This window comes from Rhinolophus hipposideros (assembly GCF_964194185.1).
Source record: "Rhinolophus hipposideros genome assembly, chromosome: 12".
NCBI classification, from domain to species: Eukaryota; Metazoa; Chordata; class Mammalia; order Chiroptera; family Rhinolophidae; genus Rhinolophus; species Rhinolophus hipposideros.
The window spans coordinates 26,449,302-26,470,978 of NC_138058.1; the positions used below are offsets into that span (position 1 = coordinate 26,449,302).

The following is a 21,677-nucleotide window of genomic DNA, read 5'->3' on the forward strand; positions in this document are numbered from 1 at the left end:
AGGAATTGTACATCTGTATAGTTGATAACTGCAAGCTATGGTTAGTTTTATAACATGTACAGACTAGCAGTTTCTGTTAATCTATAGTTAATAACTTTGATTTAGAACTTCTGAAGCTTCTGGAAGAATCTGGAACATACAGGTTTTCATCTCCTTGATCCTTGTAACATTTTATCCTTTCTTTTGCTTCTGTTTAGGTTCTATCATGATGAATGGATCCAGTGTGGCGAATGCATCACCCAGTGTAAAATCCAAAGAGGACCAGGGGTTAAATGGGCACGATGAGAAGGAAAACCCATTTGCGGAGTATATGTGGATGGAGAATGAAGAAGATTTCAACAGACAGGTAAAAAAGAAGTGGAAGGACAATGATATGTGTAACTCAAAGCTATAATAGTTTACTGTCAGCCTATTACAAAAGAAATGGCTTTGTTAGCTTTAGAATAACTTAAAAACACATGGAGGCCAACTTTCACTTTCCCTAGTGGGCTTTCAAAGTAGAATTAGGGTTAAGGATAAAAATTTGAACATGGAAAGGCTTGGTTTCAAATTATCATTTGCTGCTATCCTTTTCTTTTACTATCCCTCAAATCTGTATTTATAGTTTGTTTTTTCCTCCCCTTCTTCTGCCTCCCGCCCAATCCAATTCAAGCTGTTGTTTCTCAGACTAGTGTGCAGGACACAGCTCCCTGGCCCATGCTGGTATTATGAGCCTTGCGGGCCCCCCCACCCCCCATGCTGGTATTATGAGCCAGCTGAGGCAGTGGGTCGCTGTCATTGGTGGGCCACTCACGCTGGCTCCTGGCTGTTCCTGGCAGCACACAGCAGCCCAGCTCTAGGGAGAGCCGTTGTTCACAATCTTAGCTGTAGAGGGCGCAGTTCACTGGCCCATGTGGGAATCGAACCAGCGACCTCGGCGTTAGGACCATAGTGCTCCAACCACCTGAGCCACCCGGTTATAGTTTTGAATGATGATGTTTTGAAATATTGAGATGACCAAGAAGCATGGTAAGAGACCAGACAGTACTTTGGGGGAAGATACTGATATTTTTCCTCCACATTGATTAAAAAAGGATCTAATGCGGTGGTGATCTGGTGTAGACTTCTGGGAAACAGCAGCTTTGTGTGGCCAGGCCAGCCTGGCATGCCCCAGATAGGAACTCAGGGACTGGCAAAAGGTGAACCTGCTAGAGAAGTGTGTTAGGTGGGAGAAGGCTAGACTGCGCCGGCAAAGATTCAGCAGCAATTCGTTGTCTTCTATCTCTGTGACATTAACGGCGCAAGGTACCACCACACAGCCCCTTCCATTTTGCTCTGCCACCCCCAGGGCATTTATCAGCTGAGTAGCGGAAGTCTAGCCACTGGGAAAGGGAGAGAACTGAAGGCCAAGGCAAGGGATCTCCTTTTAACCAAGTGATGGAAAGTGCTCCCATCCCGTCTGAGGACATTACATGACGAATAGGTACATGGCCATACCCAGCATGAGAGATGGGAAATATGGTTTTAACTGAAGAGGCTGGTGCTGTGGGAAGAAGAAAACAAACTTGGGGTGGGGAGGGAGGGCAGCCAGCAGTTTCCGTTTCCAAGTGGCTCACTGTGTCGGGATTTGTGTAAGTAGCACGTAGACCATGCTTCCATCACACCCCTGTGCCCAGGTAACCATTTTTGAGGATTGTGCCTGTGAATAAGGGTAGATTTAATAAGGGGGAACACTCTGTAACACTCTCGGGGAGAGTCAGGGCAGATCTTGAGCAGTCATGTTAAATCTTGTGGTGTGAAAATATTTTGTGGTTATTGTAATTTTAAGTGTTTCATAACTTTCTAATTTACTTGAGATGTCAAAAAAAAAAGTGTGGTTAATTTTAATGTTGAAATACTATTTTCAAGTCTTGCTATCAGTGACTTTTCGTTTGAATTCATGAGGTTAAGTGTCCTGGCTAGTTTGGGTGATTAATTTTGCTTGACCCCCTCTGGTGGTGGCATGAGTAAGCTGTGACTCTGTCACCAGGCAGCCTGCAGGAAAAGGGTTGGCCAAATGTGAAGCAGGAGACCTGTTAAAAATCAGTCCGCAGAGTGAATCGTACTCTTTCATAAGAGTTGACAATGTCTACAAATGGGTAAAATCCCAGGTATATACTGCTTTAGTTTAGAGCAATCTTTAAGAAACATGGAGTTGTTTAAATATTCATTTGATGTCTTGTTTTGAAAGAATACTACATTGATGACATCATTTTCTATTGGTATGCCAAAAAGTGTTCTTTCTTAAGTATCTTTCTAAGGTTCTCCCTTAGGGGACTAATTACCAGAAAAGTGGGCCAGAAGCTGAGAGTTGGTTTTGATTTAATCTCCACTATCCAGGTAGTGGTCTAGTTACATAGTTCCTGTACCTTTTTCATAGTTGTAAAATGGGAAATTTAAAAGAGCTGCTTCTTAACAAGATTGAGAAAAAAAATTTTAAGTTTTAAAACCGATTTTCATTAAATGCTATAGGAATGGGAAATACCTGTGTCACATATTAGAGATCTTAGAAGATCTGTAAAGACCTGGGATTTCTGCTGTTTTGAGTAACTATTTCCTCAGTCTTATTGTTGATGGGATTCGGTTGAAAACAATCAAAAATTATATTGCCTCCAGCCAGTCATTAGAAGCATCTTAATTCTTAGTAGATCTCCTACAAGATCACTTAATTGCAGAGTGATAACCTCTGAAAGAAAGAGGTGGAGAAAAGTCCAGAAGGGATGAGTCAATCCCACCGGGGCAGGAGGTCTGAGCTCCTCACCGTTGCTTGCTAGGTGGAGGAAGAGCTGCAGGAGCAAGACTTTTTGGACCGCTGCTTCCAGGAGATGCTGGATGAAGAAGACCAAGACTGGTTCATTCCATCACGGGACCTGCCGCAGGCCATGGGACAGTTGCAACAACAATTAAATGGACTGTCTGTCAGTGATGGTCATGATTCTGAAGACATTTTGGTAAGAGCCGTATGTAGTTCCACACGTGACATAGTGAAAAGCATATGGGATTTGGAGTCACAGATTTTCTTTCTGGCCCTGCAGCCTTGGGCAAGTTTTTAGAGCCCTGTGAGCCGCTGTTTCTTCACTTATCACGTGGACATTAATAAGCGGGTGCATGGAAGATGCATTTCACCTCAGAAAGCGCTGTGAAAACAATGTTGTTGCATCACCAGCTTTCATTTCCCCCAATGGGCTTTCAAAGGAGAATTGAGATTAGGGATAAAAATTTGAACATGGAAAGGCTTGGTTTCAAATTATCGTTTGCTGCTAGTCTTTTCTTTTACTGTCCCTCAAATCTGTACTTAAAGTTTTGAATGATGCCTTTATGAAAATTGTTCATTTTGGAAGGAACATACTCCTACGAGGCCATTTTTCCGCTTAAAATTAGAAGACTAGATAAATGAATTCTTTGCCTTCCATGTTTACTGATGGAATTCTGTGATTTAGTTCTCACTCAACTCATGTTCTGAATGATTGTGCCCTGCAGTTTGCTAGGGTGTTGGGTATTCACAAGGAAGTAGAGCACCAAAGAGAGTACAGCAAAATGAAGAAAAAAAAGATAGATAGATAGATAGATAGATAGATAGATAGATAGATAGATAGATAGATAGATAAAACCAAACTGGTTTGATGGAATTCTCTGATTTTCATCAATTTAAGGTACTCAGTGAATTGAAAAGTTATTTGTGGAGTCAACCTTGCAAGCCCCTACTGAAAGCAGCATGAACGGAGCAGGAGTCTAAAGCAGAAAGGGGAAAATTAAGTTGGTCAGGGCTCAGCATGTCAGGAGCCATTGAGAGCAACCCAGTGATAACAGCCTGAGTTGCAGGGAATTCTATTTTTTTGTCTCTTTGAGGCTGAGAGGAAGGTACTGGTAATAATGGAAGCAGGGAGAAAATGTTTTAAAGTGCAGTTTGCTGTGGGATTTATTATCTCTTGGTTCTTATTTCAGAGCAAAAGTAACCTGAACCCGGATGCCAAGGAATTTATTCCAGGAGTGAAGTACTGAGCTGACAGAAAAGCTTTGAGGAGGACTTATATGTCCCCAGATCCGGGGCTAGTGCTGCACAAAATGGCAGAGCTGAAGACGGGGGGTGGGGCGGGAGAGGGCTGCGCAGAGGGGACGGGGACTAGTCGTGTAACTTGACACTGTGACTGCAGGAACTAACGTGTTCAGTCTTACTCTACAAGCCTCTGAGTATTTCCCTTTTGTTCTACTGACTTTCATTATGAGCAGTTTCCTGTCATTATTATTATTATTATTATTATTAGCATTTGGCTTTTTGAGTTAAGGAAATTGGAATCTTCTTTTTCCCCTTCATCAGGAATGTTCTGCTGTTTGTGTTTAAACAAAATAAGCTGACCAAGAAAATCTGGTGTTGACGAACGCCCTTCTCACCCTGCTGTAGACTTACGAGGGCAGTGGACACCTGGAGAAGTACTCATTGAGTCTGTTAGGCTGGCTGGGAAGAGGGACTAGTGGAAGAAGCAGGTGTTGCAAACCAGAGGACACAGCCCGCTCCGCCAGCCCTGGGGGTTTCCTGCGAGGAACTGGGACTGCCAATGGTCTACCCGTGTCCTCCTGCCTTGAACCCCATTCAGGAAAACACAGACTTGTCCTGGTTTACGGTAACTCTTCTGGTGGTTGCTGACAGTTGTAAACAGTAGGGGAGGACTGTGATGGTTCTCGTCACTTGAGTCATATAGTTACTGTTAAGGCTACTTACTGTTCAGCCTCTGTTTACAGCAATCATCAAACTCATTTACAAGGTACAAGAGCACGAGGGTGGATTTGCCTTTTTGTCTCTCATGGTGTCTGGTCCCTGCTCCCTTTCCACCCCAACCCTGCTCTGATTTTAAGATATTATTACCAAAGGTGTGTGAGCAGTATGCTGTGCTGGCCGTCGGCTTCAGCCTGGAGAAGTCACCCTGGAGTCTGTCGGTTGTGTCTTACATTTATTTCAACCGTTTTTTTCCAGCCCCATGAAGACTTGGTCCTCTTGGTATCTTACTTCCCTTAGAAAGGTTTATGCACTTTTACAAGTAAATAGATTTTTCAGGACGTTAGCAAAAAGTTCAGTTCATAATTTGGGTGCTTCTCCCAGTTTACAGAATTATGCAAAAAACTCAAAAAAAGAACACAAGCCTAGGAGAGTGAGTCCCACTCGACCCAGGTAATTGTGTGACTCACGGGGATAGTTTCAGCAGTTATAAAATGTTGTCATTCCCACAACGCCCAGCTTTGCGAGTTTTTTAGGTTGGGCTTTCTAGGTATGTTCCCTTTGTCTTTCCTGCCTGTAAGTCGCAGGGCTTTTTAAGGAACTAAACTGGGCGCCAGGAGCTGCCTGTGTGTAAAGATGTAGGTGGCAGAATGAGGTCTAAAAGAGAACGTGTCCATTCTCCCAGGATGAGGACTTGCTGAGGCCTGAGGACAGTGGCTTCCGTCTGACTGCTGCTGTGTTGTGTGATAAGCCTATCAGGAAAAGATCACGTAACTTGAAATAAAGTCTGTGCAAATTCAGTATGTGGATATGGGACAGAGGTTGGAACGAAAGGACTCGGGTCTGGAAAGCTTAAGAATTTCTTTTTTTTTCTTAATGAGACCCTTGTTGACTTTTTGAACGGCCACAGCCTAAGATCATATTTCAAATACGAACCCACAAGTTTTCCTCATTTGAGTCTATAAGATGGCATTATTTGCAAACTGGCCTTCCTTGTTAGGTCACGTGTCATGTAAGAGTAGCTTAAGGAGCTTGTATCGCCAGACTTGCACATTAATTCCCAAAGCCTCTACCTTGAGAGGATGGGACTCTGACTCATTTTCAGGGAGAGCTATGAATACGTAAACTTCATTATTCCAGCTTTCAGCTTGGGTCGTTGCTTCTAATAAAGAGAGGACCTTAACAGTGCAGAGATAGAGGGCTCTCTTCTCTCCTAGGGATGCTTTTTCCCTTTCAGTTTCCGTTAGCTTGTCCAAGCTCAGAATTCTAAAGCTGTTGGAAATGTGTTAGGATTGCAGAAAGAGCCATTTTCTAGACCATGGGTGTCCCCATCACAAAGAGTGCAATGGATTCTTGTGTGGCTCCCAGTCTGGAAAGTGCTCCAGGGATCCGGATCGAGCCATTTCTTCATCCTGAAGAAGTCGTGCTCTTCTGACACCAGGACAGGCTAAAGTGCTAGGTGCAGTCCAAAGGGCTCGTCTTCCCATCTGCTGTGGGGTTCCATTTTGGATGTCAATCTTCAGCATGGCTTCCCAAGGCGTATTTGGTAAGGACTAAGAAAACGTCCTGCCAAACGAGCAGTGGGACCTGAAGGCTGGACTTTCCAGTCCTGTTCAGACACAGAGTGTGCCGACTCCAGGAACAGGGAGCAGCTAGCAGTGACCACTTTTCTACTGTGCAGGCTGCTGCTTCCAGTGGTTCCACCCTTTTTCTCCATCTGCTTCATGTGGGGTGGGAGCACAGCTGTCACCAGAGCACAGCCTCAGCTATACAGTTTGCCAGCTCCTTAGCAGAAAACTCATGTGGTAATTGTTGGGCCTTCACTGGGGGAAGGCTGGGAGCCTATCTCAAGATTTTTCCTCATAGGAGGGGTTCTGGGTACAAGCCACACTGGACACCTTTACCCTTTAAAGGTGAGGCTGATATTTGTAAGTGATCGCTTTGGTGTGGAATTTAAGTTGCTATTCTGTTGAAACTTTTTTTTCTTGGCAACTAGAAGTTTGAGATTTTCTATAGAAACAGAACACGTATTTTAACAGTTTCCAATTCTAGCCAGTCCTGGTGTTAGTTTATTAGTGATTACATTCTGATTTTTGTGATTATTAGGTTCTGAAACTCCAAGATGAAAATTATTTTATTTCTTGCTTTTCAAGAGGAGAAACATAAAAATAAAGACAATCTCTTTTCAGTTTTTCTAGGCCCATGCACCTGCAACTTTGGGTCTTTGGGCCAGTTTCTGACTGCAGCAGTTGAATTTTGGGGATAATATAAGGTCAACCAAAAAAGGGTCATAAAGAAAAGGCTAGACCTTGGGTTTCTAAAGTCAAAACAGCTGGGATCCTTTAAATTAGTGTTATAAAGCTAACTATGGTTTCAAGAATGTTTTTAGTGAAATGCTAAGCATTTTTTCAAATTGTGTATTGCTACAGTGTCAGAGTTTTGTCTTGATTTCCGAGAGGCTGGGAAATTAAGGTCAGTTGAATACTTGGGCAGTTATATGTCAGAGAAGAAAGTCGTGTGAAGAAGTAGCCAAAGGAAAAAGTTTGACTGAATCTTTTTACACTGGGGCTGCTGCAAACACTGTAAAAACATCAGGAGCCGAGGAATCTACCTACTGTGATTGGAGGGGGCAAGTGTTCTTTGATGAGGGTCCCAGCATTACAGGTTCATAATGTTTCTTGGTTTAGGTGATGTTGAGGTATGGGACCAGGCAAAAGAGATCTGACATGTGACCAAAATTTGGAGATGTCCACCTATTGGGAAAGACTGTGTTTCCCCCAGCACTCTCTTCGGGGACAATGCAAACCTCGTTAGTTTGGAAGGTGGGTAGAGAGAACAGAAGGGTTGGCCCGGATCTGGTGTATGAGGAACCTCATCTCCTCCTACCTCTGCTCGTGGTTCCCACGTGAATCATCTCTCCATCAAGGCCCACAGGGAACCTTAGTTCTCCTGGTCAATCCACCCCGTGTCGCTCACAGAGTGCTCTCTGCAGCCACTGCTCTGCCGCCATTTGAATTTCATCCATAGACTTGGTTAGTCACAATTTTGAAAGGTTTTTTTTCCCTTTGTTTTTAGTCTTGTCTTGATTTCTCCCGTTTTGAAGCTGCGAATGGTGACAAGGGACAGGGCAGTAGGAGGCTGACCCAAGGCAACGCTCGGGTTTCCTGCTGGCTCCTTGACCTTCTGCCCAATCCCCTACTGCTGTCCTCAGTCAATCTAGTTTTTAGGGGGATTGGAGGAATAAGAGGCTGAGTGCACTGATCTCTACAGGGTGTCCGCCAAGAGATTCACCACCCCTCCCCCAGAGCACAGAAGAAAAAGCTACAAAGAGACAGACGCACCATCTTTATTCCAAGAGAAAAAGCCCCCTTAGATTTTGTTGTTACTGTGAGTAGGAGTCTTGTTTTTGAGATTTGCTGAGCTTTCGTCCCCAATCCTGCCTTCCTACTGGCTACCTTTTATTTTAAAATAATGAAGAAAAATTCTAGTCAATTTATTATAAAATCAGAGTGTTTTCACTCTGTAACTCAACACTAAGTGATAGTCCTACCCTGTTAATTGTGAACCTTCAGAAATGTCACTGGTTGGTGGGTGGTTTGGGAGGCAGGGACTTTTCTTTCAACAACTTCATTGAGGCATATTCTACGTGCAAAATTCACCCATTTTAAGTGTTTAACCCAGTGATTTTAGTAACCTTCCTGAGTGGCGCAGCCATAACCATAATTCAGTTGTAGAACATTTGCACCCCCCAATAAGATCCTTCAGACCCGTTTGCACGATAATCCCTGATCCCAGCTCTACAAACACTAATCTATGTCTATAAATTTGCCTTTTTGGGGATGTCGTATCAATGAAATCATACAAGATGTGGTCTCTTGCATCTGGCTTTTGTCACTTAGCATATTTTGAGGTTCATCTATGACATATAACTTGTGTTGGTAGTTTGTTCCTTTTTATTGCTGAATAGTATTCCATTGACAGATACGCCCCATTTTGTCAGCAAGAAGTCTTTTCAACTTGGATTTCAACCTCCTGTGGTCTAAGGAACCCCTCAGAACATAGGACTCTAGGGGAAGCTGCTGTGCATGTCTTATCAGAACCAGCTTTGTCATCCGAAGTTCCACACAAGGAGCCTGAACTACTGCAGAAATTTTTATAATTTTGCAACTTCTTTTTTATATGGAACTTTTGTGCTGCCTACATGTCAGGACTTCTGAAGCATTTGGTAATTAGTAAGTATGAGCATGTGCTTGAGCGGACAAGAAAATGAACCATCAGTACTGTGTGGGAGATTTCTTTCTCCCCGGCTGGCTGGGGCAATCTCCGAACCTTCTAACTACAGTATCCTTTACAAAGCTGAACCTGTGTTAAAGATCATGCTGCCTTTGTTGGGCAGATTTGGAGGGAAGAAGGAGGACCGCTAGCAGAGGAGGTCCAGAGGAGAAAGGGAGGGGAGCTTGTGGAACAACAAGCCCCCAGAGGGTCTGTGGAAGGCCCATCTCTGTTGGTGCAGGCGGGGAAGAGCCGATGGTGCCCAGGGGCGGCTCAGTACCTCCAACAGGCCCCAGTCTGACTTTGGACATTTATCCGTTTCAAAAGTGTTTGAAAGCTGTTTTGTTCCTTTTTTTTCTAAATAAACACTACATGGTAGTTACTAATATTTCTTTGGGGGAGGAGCAGGGCTTTACAATTCAAAATTTTCATAAAAATATCAAAAATGGCAGTTACTTTTTAAAAATTTTGATAAACAAATCAAAGAGCAGCTGTTGAAAATCTCAATAAAAAATAAAATAAAATGCATTTGCTGGCACTGGTACCCTTTTTCATAAGGTTGGGTCATTATATAGCATATTAAAGGCGTTCTATGTGTGGTATGTTTGTGATTTTTTTTTTTTTTGTCTAGAGCTTGATCATAGTTTTAGTTGCATAATTTTCCATTCTAAATAGTGTGACAGGTAGTAAAAGCATTGGCGTGGAAGTCACAAACCTAAGTGAATTTCACCTTCATCACTTTCTTTTGTGCCTTTGGCCTGAACTTCAGTTTATTTGTAAAGGTGCCACACCTCTCACCTGGGGCTAATGTGACAATTATACTGAATTTAATTTCAAAATATTAGCATATAATTGGCACTTAATACATGGTAGCAAGTGGCAATAACCTGAACAGCTTTGACAAAGAAGTGGTGACAGGAAATCCTTGAGCTTGAAGGGAAATTGGATAGCTGTTATTTTTCCTGTTTCTGGGCAAAACTCCTATCTAGAAAACAAGGGATTCTGTACGTGCCTTTGAACTAAACAAGTCTGAGAGCCTGTTAGGTCCCAAGCAATGTCCTAGGTACCAGGGCTGCTGGGTAACAAAGGAGACGCTGTCCCTGCTGTTGTGGAGATCGTTTGGTGATGCGTACTTCTTCAGTTTACACCTAAATTGAACCTCCTGATGATTCTAAGGGGCTTCATCAGATGGTAAAAAGACCATGGGATCAGATCACAGCCCATGGGTTTTACTTTGAGTGCTGTCATTTCTTTGCCTCCTTCCTAAAACCAGGAGGAAAAAAAACTGGAGCTGACCTGCTAATTTTTCAGATACTATAATTACATATATACAGGGACTGAACTATTCACATCCTTGAAGATGTGAATGGTGTATTGACTCATTTTTAAAATTTCATTAAACTTGAGTCTGTTACAGAAAAGCACACATATTATAAAGGTGCAGTTCCATAAATTTTCACCAGCTTTCAGTTGGTATATAGTGTAAGGGTGTACTCATTTTTAATCCTTAGAGCACCATCACTGCCAGAAGACATGTGATAAATGTCTGTCGAATGAATGGCACCGAGGAGGCTTGCTGTCCACGAGATCGCACAGGTAGATTAAGGCAGTGCCGGCCGCGTCCATCTCCAGCTCTCGTTCCAAGCTCTCTCGCTGTTACAGGCTCAGATGAGATGAATATATACATCTCCAGGGCCTTGGTAGTACGGAATCCCATTACTTGCTCTTAGTATCTTACTAGGGAAGATTTTGTTTAAAATCATAGGGGAAACTCGTCACAAACCACTGACTTTCTGCAGTGCAACCCATGTGACAGCATTACTGACTGGAGAGTAAGCTACCTCATCACACCTCCTTTGGCCCAAAGAACCGGAAAGGTATCTAACCTTACGCACTTTAATACTGCCTTCATTTTTTTCAACATTTATTCAACTCACGCGCTAGAATTAAAAAATTCCTGTGCTCCTTGCTCTGCTCTAAATCCTCCACTGTCCAGTTGGAATAGTAGAGCCTAGCAATGGTAAGGAAGAGTGAAGGTCATATCCTGAACGTAAGTAGGTCTATTCTAAATTCTTCACCAATCAAGTTTTAGATTCTAAATCCAAAATACTGCTTGATCCTGAGATCATGTAAAAAAAAAAAATCCTCCAAAGCTCACTGCTCATTAAGTGTTATTAGGACAATGACACATAGCATTGTCACTGTTCTTTTTGCCAGCTTTCCCCCAGGTGACGTATTGGAGACTTGCTAACAGCTGGCCCCCAGTGATCTGGACCAGCTAAATGCGAAGATGGCTGGCTGTCCCTGCAGGAGGGACTTGGCTAGAGTTACTGCTCCAAGGTCCTGCTTGTTATGTTGGGCAAGAGCTGCTGCCATTCTGTCCTACACCGTGAAATAAGTGTCACCTGACTTGGGAAACAAATATCCAAGACCCCTCCAAGAGCCTAATCATAACTCAAGCTGTGGGGTAGAGCTCCCTCTATGCCGGTCCTGCACCTATGCAGCAGAAATTATGCAAGGTGTTTAGCAAAAATGAAAACGCCCCATCTCATCCTTGACCTATCGATTCAGACACCTTGTAGAGGGGGGAGAAAGAAATCTGAGTTTAAAACAAGCCCTAGAGGAACTGACGCACGTACGTCTAAGAACTGACGTCCAGGACATGGCCCGTGCCTGCTAACAGTTGACACTCTCGACACCTACAGAGGCAGCCACTGTGGATCAAAACTGTCTTCAGTCTTCACTGGGCAACATGGGCAGCGGAACAGGAAGCTTCAGACTTGTCTTTACTGATCTAGAGAACAGGGATCACGTCTGCTCTTCACTGCCGTTTGTCTTTCCCGGCGCCAGGCCACAGATGCAAAGCACCGTGCTGTGACCAGAGCCAGGCTAGCAGGCCGCCTAGTTGTGTCTAGTTGGACTTAGATCTCAGCCATCCTCTAACCTCTTAAGAACTCATTCATGTGGGAAAACTACAAAATGTGCTGGTTACTCTTAAGAACCCAAATCCAGTGAGGTAAAAATGCTCCCAGACTAGAACTGTCCCGTCCCCTAAATCCTACTGGGACTATCAGAAGAGGGTGTGATATGTGTAAGGTTATTCCTAGTATTGTTTTGCAGGGAGAACATTTCGTTCCACTGGAAATGCTCAGCAGGGATCATTACCCACTTTGATAGGAGAAAATTGAGGTCACAGGTTAACTGGCAGCAGCAGCATATAATTACGCTAACATGGGGTAAGGGGAGGCACAAATAAATGATATGTCCAACTGCACATTGAGCAGACTGCAGGCCGAGCACATGGGGGTGGGGTTGTAAACTTGGGCTAAAACCATTCTGAGTCTGCGGGGCTACCTGCTGACGGGTGCACTGAGGACGTACAGCAAGTGTGCTTCACAATCCAACTGGGGAGTGAGTAAAGTGCGTTTATTTTCTTCTATATGTGTCTTTCTTAAAAAGAAAAAAAAAAGGAAAAGGAGAAAAGAACTCCTCCCTTCCAGCACCCAATGTCCACTGGGCCTGGAGCGGGTGCAGCCAGGGCGCGCCCCTAGGAGAAGGTGTAAGAGTAGAAGGCAATGGCATTGACACTGTAGTCCATGGGGAGGACGTGCCCGAGGTGCCTGGCCCCGAGGCTGGCGCCGCCCAAGGCGGAGGAGTGCCGTAGCTTCATCAGGGTGAAGCTGGAGAAGGAGTTCTGAGCCTGGACCTCTCTGCCCTGGGTCAGCGCCAGAAGGAAACCTACAGCGGGGAAAGAACACAGAGGACAGGATGAGGAGACCAGCAGCCTGTGGTGGAGACAAGGGAGAAGCGGGGGACAGAGGAGGGCGAGAAGGGCCCCCGGCCCCAAGGCATTCCTGTGGGGTTCCCAGAGGGACCCACACACCAGATCGCCAACCGATGGTACACCAGGTATGTGAGCCCAGTGACGGCTGTGGGGTGCTAGCGCCAGCTACCCAGCACCCGATGCTGGCAACTCCAAGCTAGAACAGGGGTCCTTGAGCGACTTCAGAATGTCTAATGGAAACCACACAGCTGCCCGCAACAAAGCCACCAGGGGGAAAAGGCACTTTTCTTTCTTTTTGGCTAAGACTGCTGACTAGGGATATCACCATATGCTGGTCAGAAGCTCTTGAGTTTAAGTTAGATTTGTCTTTAACTTTTAAAAAATGGTGCTTCTTTAATAAACCTTTTGGAAAAGAACATCTTTGTTAAGAGTTCAGGACACTGTAAAGGGGCTCCCTGGCCACGTGTAGGTCAGGGGCGGTGGCCTGAGGCATCAGTGGCCTGGCGGCTTTCCCGAGCCAGCTGCGTTGCAGCGCCACCCTTCACCCTCACCGCTCACCTTCCTTCAGCAGCTCCCAGCTCTTCCACACCGAGCCCACGCACAGGATGGGGAGGCCGATCTCCCCTTTGAACAAGACCTGGGCAGAGAGCAGAAATGCGTATTGGGGGGCACCAAGCCTCTCCAGTGCCGAAGACCACCCCACACTATCCCATTTACTCTCCCTCTAGTGAAGAAGCAGAACGTAGACTCAAGAAAAGAAAGGGAGGAAAATAGGGAGACTCATAAATGAATGGGAGAGAAGGGAAAGGAAAAGGCGTTAGGCAACAGTAGAGAAAGGAAAGAGAAGGGAGGAAAATGGGCAGAAACCTGCCTGAAAGAGGGACAGCACATGTACCACATCAAAGCCATTTGCTGTATAAACAGACCCGGGACCAGCCATGGAGGGGAGGTAGTGGCCCAAAGAGCATTTTTGGTGCTACAGACTCTACAGAATGTTTCTCAAACCCAAGTTCATTTACCATCATATCCAATTTCCAGAGTTTGACGGACAGTCTCATCCCCAGTGGGAAAGGGCCAAATCTGGCCCAGCAGCTTCCAGCCTTCAATTTCCCAGTCAACTCACCGGGTCAATCTCAGGCAACACTGCCACAACGTGTCTGGCCAGCATCTCCCCAGCCTTCCTGAAGATGTAACGGGAAAGGGGATCTCCCTGCTGAGCACCTGGGGGACAGGAGAGCGAAGCGCGTGGTGAGTACCTGGGGAGCCCCACTTGTTACTCTTGCTCTCTGTTGCCGGGCAGCTACAGTGGGAGTACCCATAGCCAAGTCTAAGTCACGAATGGATGCCCACCTCATGGCACACCAAAGCTGCCACTCCATCCTTATTTCCCCCGTCCCTACCAGGTACTTCTATCCTAGGAGGGATGTCCTGTACAGAGGTGGCTTGTTCCGCGCACTTGAGAAGGGTAGCCCTGCACTAGAGAAGAACACTGGCACCTCGTTCGTACTCCAGCTTACACTGGGTTACTGAGTCTGTCCCTGAAGGTCTTTCAGCTCTGGGGACCCAGAACTCTACTTGAACAGCTGATTGGTGCTCCTGTCAGGGGCCCCCACCCACCTCCTGTTGCTCAGCCCCTTCCCAGCTCTGCTCTGAAGGGGCCTCAGTACAGCAGGATCTAAGAGGGCCCTACAATGCCCTGAGGCTGCAGGAATCCAAATGAAGGGACTACGGACCAGACCACCCAGTGGAGAAAGGGCAATGCGCAGACAGGCAAGCCTTACGAGTTCAGCTCCTCCTGACACCCAACCAAATATGCCTAAGCTCTCCAGGGTCCCTAGTTCTTTGGGCTTCACTGGTTTAAAATTTAAAAAAAAGTTATAGATTTCCCCAAGGGAAGACTGCTTCATAAATTGGTCACAGACATATAACCTGCACAAGCCATGACAGCTGTCAAGAGACACATAGGTAGTATAAAATAACTGTCAATACAACTCGCGCGTCCTTCTGTCTTCACTCAAGGCCACTAGTAACAAGGCCGTGCATGGTGGCAGAGAGCTGAGGTCACCTGGTCAAAGGGAAATTAAACTGGCTTCCAGTCCCCACCTGACCTTTACCCACCCCCGCTTGGGAGGTCTTCGGGGAACAAAGCCAGGAAAACCCCTGCCCCACCTCCAGTACCTTCTGCAATTTTCCGGCAGAACCCAGCAAACCTGCATTTATCAAAGTCCCTATACAGATGGGTGAGGATTCCTAGCCGATCTGGCACCTGAGAGACAGAGAAAGGGCATAAATAGTCATCAGAAGCAAAGGAAAATGCCCAGTTTGCCCACCCGAGTCGGCCTTCCTGATGTTTCTACTGTTTGAAAAGCTGGAATAATGTTTGTGTTTTAAGCTCTGGAGAGTACAAGGATTTGAGATTTCTCATTTGAGAAAAGTTCTTTCCCAACAGGAATGCCATTGCTCCTTACAGATTCGCCTGCACACAGCACAGAGCACAGATCTGTGTTCACCAAAGTGAGTTCTGTAGTTCCTTGAGGTGCTCTTGAAAAGACTTCTTTAGTCAAAGGAATCTAAGGACTACTGCATGTTGCAACTGCCCCTTAGGGAGTCACAATGCGCATTAGCAAATTAAAGGCTCTGAGAAGTCCTGGACCAAGAAATCTACTTGTTTCCCTCAAACTTATTTGACCACAGGTTCCTCTTCCATTCCAACAAACTTACACACCTGTACAACTTCTGAAGGCCCTGAGGTGCCAGTGATTCCCCCAGATATGTTATTAAGATGGAAGAAGGGGGAGCTAAAATTCGAGCTCCTCCAGCGGTAAGCATGTCACCCACACTATCTCATTTAATCTTTGTAACAACCTTGTAAGAATGACCAAAGGGTAGGAGAGGGAGTGACAGACACATTAGTGGGGTTTAGAACCCATGGTCTGAATCGGGACAGCTCACCTCCACGTCCTACAGCAACGGCCATAGGAAACAATTTCTCTTTCCGCCCCGCCCTCTCCCTCTGCTTGGCCCAGGCCACAATTTCTCTTTAATCATCAGCCCCTGAGCCTTTGAGAACACAGGTCTGTTCTCCAGCATCTCTAATCCCCTTCCTGGCCCCAGCCCCAGCTCACCTAAGTGGCCCTCACTCAGAGATGTCCATCACATAAACTGCTCTTCCTTCTCCTCTCCCGCTTTTACCTCTGGCTCAGCTACAATAACTGTTTCCAAACCCACTACAAATGAACACAGCCCAGACAAGAAGGAAAGTCAATCCCCAATACCCTGGGTAGGAGGTATACCTCCCCAAGAGCTCGCCCTGTCCACCTCTTAATGGCCCCCCTCCCTGACCCAAACAGGCCAGAAGCAGCTCACTGTCCAACACACCTTTTAGGCTGCCTGCTGTCTCTGTGTCTGTGAGCTATGTCTCCTGAGCTCATCCTGCACTTCTCATTCAAACTCAAAATGTTGTCTGCCTTCACCCCCGGGCAGGGCTGAGAATGAAGTCCGGCTGAGCACTTGTCCCCAGCCGACCCCTTCATCAGGCCGGCCCCCTCCTGGAATGTACTGCTCACATCCTTCTGCATCCTGTTCTCCAGCTCTGACCTGTGCCTCACCCTGACCACCCTCTGGCTCACCCAGGCCCTCTCCCGCATGCACTCCTGCTCAGTCTCCCACTGCCCTATGCCAGGGCTGCATGTTTACCAGGGGCACGGCGCATACCTGGAAATAGTTGAACATGGCCTGTTTGACGTAGCCAATGTCATGAGGAGCTGCCTCTAGGTTGTCGATGGAGTCAAACACTATTTTCACTGCTTGGTGTGCAATCCAGTAGGCTGTGGAGAGCAGAGAGTGCTAGAAGATGGGGCCACCTCCCCAGGCTCACGGGGAAGGAAACAGACCTAGACAGGGTTAGGGATCAGCTTGTATAGTACACCCAACTAGGTGTCCCAATTCCCAGCCTGGGGGCTCCTAATTAAAATGTATCTGACTGACCCACAGGAAAGCTGGAGGGGGGAAACAGAACAGGTGACGCTGTGTCACACCAGCTGCTACCCAAAACTAAAGGTCACTCAGGTGTCACACAAACCACTGGATCACTGCCATGAGCTCGACCTCAAGGGACCCTATGAAAATGTCCATCTGCTACCTATAAAGAGGTGACAGTGGGAGAAACTTCCATACGCCTTTCCTACTAGCAGACTGGTACAGTATCTCCCAGCCTCTACGGCTTTAACCTTCGTAAGTGTCAATTCCTCCCTAGGAATTCCAAAAGTCAACACAGGTAGGCAACAGCTATTACGCTGAGGCCTGAACCTGAATCCGGGGTGCAAATCAGTGCTGAAGAGCAAGGGCAAGGGCAGCCACTGGCCCAGCACTTGCACCTCTCTGATCTCTCAGTCGTTATCCTGTACTCAGAACCATCAGATTCAGGAGCTGTCCCCAGAGAGCCCCATGGGATCAGCGAGCTGAAGGCAAGGGAGAGAAGATGGGGAGCTGCAGGAAGGGAAGGGTCCAGGATTCTGAGCCAAGCCCAGTCGGCGTGAGCTCACCTGAGCCCTCGTCCCCCATCATATGGCCCCAGCCGCCGCAGCCACTCTCAGAACCATCGGGGTTGATGAGCCTGCAGTTGGAGCCTGTCCCAGAGATGAGCACGATGCCACCTGGGGAAAGGGCACGGGAGGCTCAGTGTGGCCAAGGTCCTACACAGAGCAGTTTCTGAGGACAGACACCGGCCCCAAGCCAAGGCATCAGCACCCAGTCTTGTAGAGAAAACTGAGCCTAGCTCGTTTCCTGCTGAAGGGAGAGAGCCTGGCTCAGAAAAACCCCAATCACATGCAGCCCTTCTCTGTGGGACAGAGAGGAATGTGAGTCTGTCTCCTTGCCTAGCCAGCCTTCAAAAGCCTACCTGCTTTGCTGAGTACCTACTATGTGCCAAGGATGGTGCTAGACCCTGTTCATAGTGATACTCATTCAATACCCTAAACCACCTTATCAGTAAAAGTGCCCCCATTTTTATAGATGAGGAAATTAAAACTCAGAGGTAACTTCTCCAAGATGGTACAGCTGGCAAAACAAGAGCTGAGATTCAAAAGCCAATCTTGTACCAATGCCTTTTATACTCCTATCAGAGCTCCTCCCACTTCTCAACACTTACAGTTTTCCTTAGCCAGCCTCAGGGTCCCCTTCCTCTGGGATGAAGTCTTATGTCTGACTCCACTCCGTACTTCCCATCAAGATACCCTTTTTGCCCTCCCTCGTGTCCAGTCCTGGTTCTGGCAGGGACTTAAGCTAATGAAAAGGGAGGGGGGGATATGATGCAGATTAACTTCCAGATATTTGTAAGACAAGTTCTGCTAACTACGTTTAAGGGACTTTCCCAAGAAAACCAGTTCTCAACCTCCCCCTCCCGTCACCTCCTCACCATCTGGCGTAGCTGTGGCGATGGCGCCAGCCGCGTCAGTGGTGATTAAGTAGCTTTCACTCAGGTAGGGAAATCGGTCCCTCAGCTCCTCCATCAGGATCCTCACTGCGTCCTCCTGCTCCCCACCGCTCAGGGATAAGCCCTAGGCCACGCAAGACATGAGCGAGTGAGCAAGGCCCCAGACCCGGCTTTCTCAACCCCTCCCTTCCTGCTATCTGCCCCTTGTTCTCTACCTCTGGGCCCTGCTTATTGAGCCCCTGTCCTCCCTCCACCCCACACAATAATCCCTTGGAAGGCTTGGGCTGCAAGAACCTGGACTGGGAGTGGACAGAGAAAGGAAATCTCACAATGCCCAGTTTGGAGCTTCGGACAGCAAGGCCCTTAACAGGAGAGCAGGCAGAGCAGCAAGCTGAGGCGATAAGCTTGGCCTGGAATACCTGGGGTTTGGCTGTGCCTGCAGAGCACCTCACTGAGGACACGTCCAGGGAGGGGCCCGAACTACAGCCACTTGGGAGACAGGCCTGAGCAAACATTTAATGAGTGCTTGTGGGTGAGACTCTAACCACTTTGGGATGTGTCATGTCATTGTCCTTTCCCGACAACTTTGACGTAGCTACTGTTATCTGCATTTTCCAAATGAGGAAACTGAGGCTTGGAGAAGTAACCTGCTTCGGGTCACACACATGTTGAATGACAAACTGAGGTCTCAGGCCAAAGCCCTGTGCTCTTCCCATTGTTGTGACTTGCAGCTAACAACTGAAGCCACCGTGATGGATGAGATCACGTGAGTTTCTAGACCAGACACTAAGCCCCCAAACCGTTCCCTCTGCAGTCATGGCAGACTCACCTCGTTCAAACTCACTGTCTCAGTGTGGCTGTAACTGAATTCCCAGGCTCTACCCCAGACTCACCAAGCTACGCAGAGGGACCAGCGGATCCACCCCTGCTTTCCGTTTGGCCCTGTTCACCATCTCGTTGATCCTTTCCACGCACTTGTCTGTCCCGATCAGCTGGCCCCAATCAAGGGAAGGCGGAGTTAGAAAGGCTTGTGCAACCTGTGCTGCCCTACAGGCTGCTGTCTGAGCCCCCAGCCACCGCCTCAACAGGAGTTACGGAGAATAAAACAACAAACAAGCCCACTGGTCCCCTCAGTGTGCCTTTACCCAGTGGTTTGTGCTGAGTCCATCCGCTTCTGCCAGGATCTGCCCATCCTCGGAGAGTAAGAGGACTTTGGACCGTGTTCCTCCCCTACAGAACACAAGGGGGCACTCAGTCTTGCTCAGAAAAACCTGCAATCACAGCTAAGCCTTTGCAGTCCTTGTCATAGAGCCAGTGTGCTGGAGATGGCTTCAGCAAACCCAGTCCCCATTCCCAAACCCACCTCTGTGGTTGGGTGTTTGCTGTGCTCTTGGACTGAAACACAGGTCCTGCTTGGGGATGTCCCACAGTTTCCCTTGGGGATGTCCTCTGTATCCTGCAAAGCCCCACTTACATGTCATCTAGTCCTTGAAACCTCTGATGTGTGACCCACCTCTATGGCTCCAGTAAGCCGAGTCAGTGCCCTCGTTACTCTTAAGAATTCCTCTGTATTAAGAGTGTGTTTAGTTGTTTGCCTGCCTGCCCCTCACTAGACTACAAGCTCCAGATCACGTATCTATCCTCATGCCGAGCACTCAGTAAATGTTACTGAAAAGAATGGCACCTCTCTCTGCTTCTCAAAAGCCAAAGGCTGCCTTTCAAGACCTAGCTCCAGCTGCCACGGTCTTCAAGACACCCTTGTGAGAAACACTGACCAGAGTTTATACTCACTTAAGCAACTAAACAGTCAAATGCTTATTACTGGGGTAAATAACAGTGTGGACGGAGGGCTGTGGTGGTGCCATGTATGTTTATTGAGCGGTACTTTTAGGAATTTCAGAAGAGGACACTGAAGACCGGCTGATGAAACTTAAAATTGACAAGAAGCTTCACAGGGAAGTTAATGCCGGAGGTGGCAGAGTCAACATCCCAAAGAATCTCTTGACAAACTGGAAAAGTGGGTCATATCTTACCGATGACTATAACAGGGATGAATGCAAACTCCTATAGTTTTTTTTTTTTTTAAAGGGCAGTAGATACAGGATGGGGGAGATCCATCTTGACAATGCACGTGAAAAAAAGAAGTTGGGGTCTGTGGGTCAGCAGTGAGATGTGGCTGCTACGGAAATAAACCTCAGATTCGAAGTGTCCAGGCTGAGATAACAGCCACCCTCTATCCTGCGGATCTGACACGCCCAGACTCACAGGATGCTGTCACCGGCAGGGAACGTGGAGATCACCTCGTCCATCTTTCCTGCCACTTTATACACGTGTGGTAACTGAAGCCTAGACAGGGCACACGTCTTGCCCAAATGCAGCCCGAGCGGCAGAGCTATTACAAAAGTCCAGGAGACAAGCTTCCGAGCGGGAAAACGGTAAGACTGAGCGAGGGCTCCATCACGGGTGAGGAGCCTGGAGGGGCCGCAATGGCGGAGTTTCAGGCATCGGGACAGGCTGAGACTCGGGTTCCCAGAGGCTCCACCTCCCAGATGCCCTCGGGTAAAGATGTCTGTCCCTCCTTCCACCGCACTGCCCCTCCCCACCCCGAGTCCAGCAACTTCACACCTGACACCTGTTCTGCAAAACTCGCTCTGGGGTCGGGAATGAGGAAAAGGAGCATCTGCAGCGGGGAGCGGAGGGGTGAGTCGTTCGTGGGAGGCCATGTCACACGCACGAGCCCCAGAAAGGTCCACAACCGCACGCGCGCACACACGACCCTCCACCGCAAGGCCCTGGAGCCCAAAAGCTCAGTGGCCGGGTTCTGAGGCGGGGGCCACCAGCCCACGACCTTGCTCCCGCCTTGCCCTTGGGCGACGGGGTGGCACGAGCCGCTGCCAGGCCACCCCGCCCGGACTCCCTCCGCCCCGCCGCACTCACCCTTCTACACCCCCGTAGAGCGCGGCCATGCTGCTGCAAACGCCGACGCCGATCTGGCGGCTGGCTGCCCCCCCTCCCGCCCGCCCGCCCGCCTGCCCGCCTCCCGCCTCCCGCCCACTTGGCCCCGCCCCGCGTCAGGTGAACGCCGCGCGGTCCAGGGGCCTCCCACTGCGCGTGCGCGTGCGCGGGGCGTGGCGCTGCAGGCCCCAGGCTGGCCCCGCCCCCGACGACTTCCCCGGGGCCGCTAAGTGCGGTCCTCGGCGGCTCCTCAGGTCCCTGCTGGCCCCTGCCCACCTCCTGGCCCCTGCCTCCGGAGACGCATACGGGATGCCAAGCGGAGGAACCAGAAAGGGGTGCTTGAGAGGGACCCGCTGGACACGTCAATGCCCTGTCCGCCCCTCAGTGCCCGGAAGTGGCTGGCTCCCCTCCTCGCGCGTGCGCACTGCTTATGAGCCACGTTGACTGTGGGTGGCAGGTCCTACGGTGATGAACAGAATGACGCGCGCAGAGCCAGGCCT

General features: G+C 48.0%; 2 protein-coding genes across 3 annotated transcripts in view; one reads left to right on the top strand and one right to left on the bottom strand.

Moving 5' to 3' along the window:
• PAIP2B (poly(A) binding protein interacting protein 2B) overlaps window positions 1-9,509 on the top strand; it is a 31,425-nt gene extending 21,916 nt beyond the window's left edge. For both annotated transcript variants that reach the window (XM_081068013.1, XM_081068014.1), the window contains exons 2-4: window positions 198-346; window positions 2,793-2,969; window positions 3,964-9,509. In XM_081068013.1, the coding sequence (XP_080924139.1) occupies window positions 206-346; window positions 2,793-2,969; window positions 3,964-4,020 (375 nt within the window). In that variant the 5' untranslated portion in view covers window positions 198-205 and the 3' untranslated portion in view covers window positions 4,021-9,509. The remainder of the gene's footprint in view (window positions 1-197; window positions 347-2,792; window positions 2,970-3,963) is intronic.
• Window positions 9,510-12,203: 2,694 nt separating this feature from the next.
• Window positions 12,204-21,235, bottom strand: NAGK (N-acetylglucosamine kinase). Its single transcript, XM_081068012.1, has 10 exons — window positions 21,160-21,235; window positions 19,368-19,452; window positions 19,116-19,214; window positions 18,205-18,346; window positions 17,333-17,443; window positions 16,503-16,615; window positions 14,967-15,054; window positions 13,912-14,009; window positions 13,347-13,425; window positions 12,204-12,742 (listed from the first exon to the last, which is right to left on the bottom strand). Exons 1-10 carry the CDS (start codon window positions 21,186-21,188, stop codon window positions 12,552-12,554), a joined length of 1,035 nt encoding a protein of 344 aa, XP_080924138.1. The 5' UTR covers window positions 21,189-21,235; the 3' UTR covers window positions 12,204-12,551.
• Window positions 21,236-21,677: the final 442 nt, after the last annotated feature.